General features: G+C 29.3%; 1 protein-coding gene across 1 annotated transcript in view; it reads right to left on the bottom strand.

Annotated features, from left to right (window-relative positions):
- Positions 1–5,744: 5,744 nt before the first annotated feature.
- The window catches only part of LOC134237870 (uncharacterized), a 42,291-nt gene continuing 40,141 nt past the window's right edge, over positions 5,745–7,894 (bottom strand). Inside the window, exon 4 of the mRNA XM_062720024.1 lies at positions 5,745–7,258. Coding sequence (XP_062576008.1) covers positions 6,737–7,258 — 522 coding nt within the window. The 3' untranslated portion in view covers positions 5,745–6,736. The remainder of the gene's footprint in view (positions 7,259–7,894) is intronic.

Here is a 7,894-nt window from a genome sequence, read left to right as displayed (position 1 = left end):
AAGAGTAATAAATTATTTCTCTATAGACTTTGACTACAACAAAAATTTGACGAGTTTTGTTGGATAAAACATCAATAACCCTCTAAGCTTGAATAAAAATAATGTTGATACGAATACAGTATAGTGATTACCTTTAAAAAGTATCCCAAATTCTGGCTTTGCTTGAAATATTATAATTCTTAACATTTTCTCCATTACCGTTTCTCTACAGAGCAAATGTCGGGATGTTTTAGAAGAAAATGCATATGTTTTTAAAAAATGGCAAAGTTAAAAGACGATTGATTTTCCCCCTAAATTTTCAAATGCATAAAAGTAAAAGGTTACAGATCAGTAGCAAACTTTCAACTCATATTGTAATAAAAAAAGTGAGCTTTTAATGTATTTTATTTATGTCATGGAATGCAGGCACTTAGCGGCATATCGTCTGTGTGGGTACTTTGTGGCATAATAGATATTTTAATTATATTTATAACATACCTTATTATCTTCGAAAACAGTTCTCCGGCTTAAAAACACATCTCCGATGAAAATTTTTAAATGCATAAAGTTAAAGGTAACACCTCAGTAGCGAACTATTAACTCATATTGTGATTTTAAAAAAAGTGAGCGTTAAATGTATTTTATTTATGTCATGAAATGCAAGCACTTAGCGGCATATCGTCTATGTGGGCACTTTGTGGCATAATAGGCCTTTTTAATTCTATTAATAACATATCTTATTATATTCGAAAACAGTTCTACGGCATAAAATACACATCTCCGCTGAAAATTCGCATTATTGTCATAATGAGAAGTAATAAATAATTCTTCCATAGAATTTAACAACAAAAAGAATAGACAAGATTCGTTAGATAATCTATCAATAACCCTCCAAGACTAAAAAGAAGAAACGTTGATGCGAAAACAGTTCATAGATTACCTTTAAAAAGTATCCAAGATTCTTGGCTTTGCTTGAAATATTACAATTCATATACATTCTTTATTGCCGTTTCTCTACAGAGAAAATTTCAGGATATTTTCAAAGAAAATATTTAAGTTTTATGACTGAAGAAATGGTTGATATTTTTTGTATATTTAAATAAGTATAAGTAAAAGTTAGCACAACAATAATGAATACTGAATTAATGTTATTATCTTAGATAAAGTTATGTCATGGAATACAATCACTTAGCTGCATATCGTCTGTGTGAGCACTTTGTGGCATAATGAGTATTTAAATAAAATTGATAATTTAATTCATTATTCAAATAAAATTCTACTTGAGGGAAAAGCATGTAAACAATAATATATCTGCGATGAAAATTCGCATTATATTATAAGGGAAGAGTAATAAATTATTTTTCTATAGAATTTGACAACAACAAAAATTTGACGAGTTTCGTTGGATAAAATATCAATAACCCTCTAAGATTGAATAGAAATAATGTTGATACGAATACAGTATAGTGATTACCTTTAAAAAGTATCCAAAATTCTGGCTTTGCTTGAAATATTATAATTCTAAACATTTTCTCCATTACCGTTTCTCTACAGAGCAAATGTCGGGATGTTTTTGAAGAAAATGTATATGTTTTTAAAAAATGCAAAGTTAAAAGACGATTGATTTTTTCCCCAAATTTTTAAATGCATAAAAGTAAAAGGTTACAGATCAGTAGCAAACTTTTAACTCATATTGTACATGTAATAAAAAAAAGTGAGCTTTTAATGTATTTTTTATGTCATGGAATGCAGGCACTTAGCGGCATATCCTCATGTGGGTACTTTGTGGCATAATAGATCTTTTTTATTATATTAATAACATACCTTTTTATCTCCGGCTTAAAAAACACATCATCGATGAAAATTTGCATTATTGTCATGATGAGAAGTAATAAATAATTCTTCCATAGAATTTAACAGCAAAAAGGAATAGACAAGTTTTGTTATATTTATATATTATTAACCCTCTAAGACTTAAACATGGAAAAAAAAAATAATTCTGCGATGAAAATTCATATTCTTGGTGTAATGGAGAAGGAATGAATAGTTGTAATTTTTCTACAAAAATTAACTACAAAAAAAAAGAACGGATGACTTTTGTTAGACTATACAAAAATTTCAGTTACCCTTTGAACCTGAAAAGAAAAAAAAGTGGATACAAAAATGCTGCATTTCTTAAAGTTAAAAAGAATTCAAGATATTTGGCTTTCTTTAAATATATTATATATTATACAATTTCTTTATTGTCATCTCTCTACATAAAATATAGATCAAGATTTTTTTTTAAAGAAAATGTGAATTTGTGAAAAACGGTCGAGTTGAGAGACGATATATTTTCTTCAAAATTTCAAATGGGACAAAGTTAAAGGTTACACATCAATAATGAAAAGTTATTCAATATTGTAATAAAAAATGTGAGAATATAGATTTATATATAGTTATGTCATGGAATGCAAGCACTTAGAGGCACATCGTCTGTGTGAACACTTTGTGGCATAATAGTTCTTTCTAAATTAAATTGATAATTTACTCTATTATTCAATTAAAATTCTGTTGGTTGGAAAAGCATGCAGTCAATAATATATCTGCGATGAAAATTTGCATTATTGTTATAAGGAAAGAGTTATAACGTTAGATAATATATCAATAACCACTAATCCTTCATAGAAATAATGTTGATACGAATACAGTATGGTGTTAACCTTTAAAAAGTATCCAAAGTTCTTGGCTTTGCTTAAAATAATATTTTTCTTAACACTTTCTTTATTGCCGTTTCTCCACAGAGAAAATGTCGGAATGTATTTTTTTTAAAGAAAATGTATTTGTTTTAAAAAATTGTAAAGTTGAATGACGATTGATGTTTTTTTTTTAATTTTAAATGGGTTAAAATTAATGGTACCACATCAAAAACGAATACATGTAATTTATTCTTATTGTAAAAAAGAAATGTGAGCTTTTAAATTCATATCTAGTTATGTCATGGAATGGAAGCACTTAGCGGTATATCGGCTGTGTGGGTACTTTGTGGCAATCTTCTGATTTAAATAAGTTAACATACCTTTTTATTCATCTGCGATAAAAAATGTATTATTGTAAAAATGGAGAAAAATAAAATAATTTTTTTTTAATATTATTTAAGATTGAAAAAAGAATGGACGAGTTTCCTTAAATAAAATGTCAGTAACACTTTCAAGCATCCAGGATTCTTTGCGTTGCTAGAAATATCATAATTCAAAAACATTCCGTATTGCCCTCTCTCTACAGAGAAATTTTCAAAATGTTTTATATGACGGTAAATTGAGAGAAAATTTATTTTTTTTAACAAATTTAAAATGGGTAAAGTTAAAGGTACCAGAATAAAAACGAATAGTTTATTCCCATTGAAATAAAATGAATGTGAGCATTTACATTTATATATTTACATTTATATATAGTTATATATAGTTATGTCGTAAAATGCAAGCACTTAGCGGCATATCATCTGAGTGGGCACGTTGTGGCATTATCGGTACGTTTTGTTCAAAAATAGTTCTATAGGGTATAAAAAGCATGTAAACAATAATATATCTGCGATGAAAATTAGCATGTGATGGAGAAGCAATTAGTAATTCTTCCACAGAATTAACAAAAAAGAATAGACGAGTTTTGTTAGATTATATATACATAAATCTCTAAACATTAATAGAAACCAGAGGTATTGTAAGCAATGAGCTCACGAAATGATACCCCGCCCCGCCTCCCATATAATTCTAATGGCAAAGTCCATGTTTTGCTGTGGCCGGGAAACCCAAAATATGTGTCGGATCAAAAATGTAATATAGAAGGTGAACAATAACAGTTTGTAATAAAGATTCTGTGAAAGTTTCATCAAATTTCACTCAGTGATGTAAGAAAAGTTGCGAATAAGATATGTGTACCCTAAAGCGTGACAGACAGAGGAACGGACGGACATTATACCCATTACTATATACCCTCCCGCTTTTCAAGCGGATACAAAACAATATATTGATTACCTTTAAAAAGTATCCAACATCTTTGGATTTGCTTGAAATAATATAATTTTAAACACCTTCTTTATTGCAGTTTCTCTTTAGAGATAGACGAATGGTTTTTTTTTTAAGTTTTGAATGGGTAAAAGTTAAATGTTAAACATCAATAACAAATAGTTAAATCATATTGTAATGAAAAAGATATGAATATTTAGATTTAGATCAGATGAAAATCAATATTCGGAATATAAGGTAAAATATTCCTCTGCTCAAAATTTCACCAATTTTTTTTTTCAATTTCAAACATTGATTTTCATCAGATTAAGATAAAAAATAGTTTGAAGCATGAGGCGTTGGTTACTTTTTTTAAAGAAAAAATTGATTCTAGTATATCAAATCATGATTTGAAGAAAATTTGATTTGGTAAATAAATAGAAGGATCAATTTTTTTTATCTCAAGATAAAACATACTGAAGAATATTCAATTGTTTCATGTGCTTAAATAATACGCATCCATCAACAAGAGTTATCTGTCCATTATCAGTATTTCAGTAAAACAAAGAATTAACTACATGTTTGTAAAAATACTCCATCTGAAAATTCTGTAACAATTCACAATGACTTATATGTTAAGAGATGGAAATATCTCAATTTACACCGTTTGAAGGAACTAAAAATAAATGTTTTAGGTAAATGTTATAAATAATTAATGAAAATACTGCATGGTAATAGAAACTAAACTCTATAACAGAACAGATTCGATTGAGTTGATTATCAAATGGTCTTTACAATTGAAGTCTGTAATTCCTGACATGAAAATTCATTGAAAAACAAAAATTGTTAAATTTGAACTAAAGGGATATTTCCCGTTGTTTTAAATAAAGAAATGGTCATTTTAATGCACATATTCACTCATTTTTAGAACATTTCAAACCCAGTGACATCTGTTAATGCTGAGACTCTCTTGGAAACTTTTCTTGCCCAAAAAGCCAACTCATATTATGGTTATTAAACATGCTAAACAGTGACAATCTCTAAGATTACACTGTAAATGAAAATTAAAGAAACAGGAATTTTAAGCTGTTTATTGATAATGTCGCAATGATTTATAGAAAGATTCACAAATAATAGAATGTCATGGCATTGCTCATCACATATAATGAATAATAAATTTGTGCTAAAAATTTTTCACACGTAAAAATTTTATGTCATAAAGTCAATCAGGTAAAAAAATCACAGAGATGATAAGATAAAAAAGTTCATAAATAGTATTTTTCAACAATTTCATATCAAACATAAAGCATTCTTTAAATAAAATCCAAGATATTTTCAAGTTTGAACATTAAAGTGTAATCAAAATTTTGTTCAAATGGGATTCATGAAAACAAAAAGTTTTTCACAAGGAACAAGAGGCCCATGGGCCTTAAAGGTCCCTTGAGCATCATGTAACAACTTTCCAACAATTGAATTTGGTTTGTGTTTTAAACTAGAGACCACGACATTCCAAATTATGAAAGAAGCACCATTGCTCATCATAACTATACACTTAGTTTAAAGCAATATGAGCTGCATGTTTGACATCGGAAATTTTTACTGCAAATTTGTAATTAAGTAATTTAAAGACAGAAAAATAAATCATTTATAAACTTCTGTTGTTCATATTTGCGATGGAAATCTTTTCATTAGCCTTGTTTGAAGCAAAATCGAATTATTGTCGTCCTGTGCAATTATGATTTCTAATATAAAACTGTATATTTGGTTGTAAAGAAATATTTCTTATATAACATTTTAAAACTTTATTTTGGACTTATTGGTCATAAGAATTTAAATTACATACAAATTAATCATAACAGCACATTTTACAATCAAAATAAAGTTTTCAAGATACAGCTCATATTGCTTTAATTAATTATTATCCATAGGCAGAGTATGGGAACCAAAATATGCATTTAAACTAATCAAGAATAGAAAAGCAATTGATCCTCCATTGGGGCCCACCCTACCTCAATGGGTTATGATTTGAATCTATTACTACTTCACAATAATTCCACATAAGTTTCATAATTTCTAGCAATGTGGTAATTGAGAATATTTAAAATGATGCCATTAATTTTTCATGAAATCATAATGGTCTCCCCTTGGAAGAAGGTGGGGCCAAAAAATCCATGTACCAGAGGATACTATGTGGAAAGTTTTGGTTGAAAATGGTTCACTTCTTGCGAAGACGAAAATGTAAAAAGTTTACGAAAACAACAGATAAAATTTCTATCAGAAAAGCTAACTTGAGCCTTTGGCTTGGGTGAGCTTAAAACATTGTATTTACATATATTTTAACCCTTAGGTTTCTGCCTGCCTTTAGTAGATTCACTATGAATTTTGTGCAGCATTACAAATAGAATGCAACACAAAACTTGGTATTTCAATTATTATTATATACTTAGAACTGTCTCATTCTGTGAATTCCAAGTCTAGGAAGTTGAATTCATCATTAAAACTGAGAACGTAAATTGCTTGCAATAATTGTTTTCTATTCTTCTTCAATTAGTTGACACTAATACTGTAAACCAACTATTACTTACATTATCTTTTATTCACGATTTCTTAATCAATCCAAGACACTAAAACACAGGAAAATAAACGGTTTGTGGGGATAAATATTTGCAAGTTAAAGTTATTCACGAAATTGCTGATATTTCTCACACACGAAAAAAAATGGTTTACAGTATTAGGATTGATTTGTTTGTATTTAGGCAGCAGTAAAATTTCTTTTATTTTTTTTTCTTCATGCCCTTACAATACTCTGTTCCTTGGAGAACTTTTCTGTTCCATGTATCAACTTTGATTTCTTTCTCTAAAATAGGGAATCCTGGAACACAGCTTTTTAACTGATTTGTATAAATATTCCACTTTTCCTTGGCCAAGATTTGAAAATTTGATTTATAAATGTCAGCTTCCACAGTGTCCTCAAAAACTAATCCACAACAAAAAATTCTGTAGTGTAAAACAAGCCAAAGAATAACAACAGCTTCACTTGAGAGACAGCCATCTGCATTTACATTAAATAAATCAATAAAATTGCTGCACAGCAGGACGTCATTCACTGCATCATACATGATAATTTGAATATATTCTGGTGAAACAAGTATATTTGGTATCATACAATTAGGAAAATTAGGATGTCGCTGTCTCTGAAGTAAGGAAAATACAATGGTCTGAGCTATGGCTTGTTCACTTGTTCCAACAGCTGTTCCTTTCACTTCTGTAATCGTTTTACCTCCAGGAGAGACCTCCTCTTTCTCATCAACTGAAATGACATTAGAACAAACTTTTACTTTTTACCTTCCTTTGAATACAAGTGCAGAAACCTGTTTTTTATCATGTACGTAAAAATGTTCATAATATCATTCAACTAAGGTCCATGGACCACAACTCTCAACCAGTGTTCAAGCTAGGACACAATTAATAGAGGGGTTACCACACATGCCCTCAAATTTATGTGCCCTTGTGGCCCCAACCCCAAGTGGGGCCTCTATGCCCCCAGTTTGTACCCAGAATCACTTAACTTTCCTGATCCAAAGCACTGATTAAAGCTGAATGCTTCTCATAAATAGGCACTGTCAAACAATATATAAACCGTTCCCTTTCGTTACACCCGATGCACACTTGAAACTCGTGACCGACATGTAGTACTCCTATCGTGTTCTTAGATTTTGTGTGTGTATTTCTTGTTTTTATGTGCATTTTCTGTTTGTAAATAATGTATTGACCTGTATTTTCCATGATACTTCTGTCCTGTTTTGGAAAAAATATGTAAAATTTGATAATTTCATCGATATTGAGTAGCACGCTTTGTAAAAATATACGTCTGCACTCGTCGAATCTCTATAGTAAAATACATTGAACTGACTAGCGATCTGCTCTTATAT

The sequence above is a fragment of the Saccostrea cucullata genome, unplaced genomic scaffold (genome assembly GCF_032062105.1).
Source record: "Saccostrea cucullata isolate Sc308-1 unplaced genomic scaffold, CSIRO_AGI_Scuc_v1 ctg2936, whole genome shotgun sequence".
NCBI lineage: Eukaryota > Metazoa > Mollusca > Bivalvia > Ostreida > Ostreidae > Saccostrea > Saccostrea cuccullata.
The sequence above is the reverse complement of the archived record's forward strand: the minus strand, read 5'-3'. Positions and strand labels throughout refer to the sequence as shown.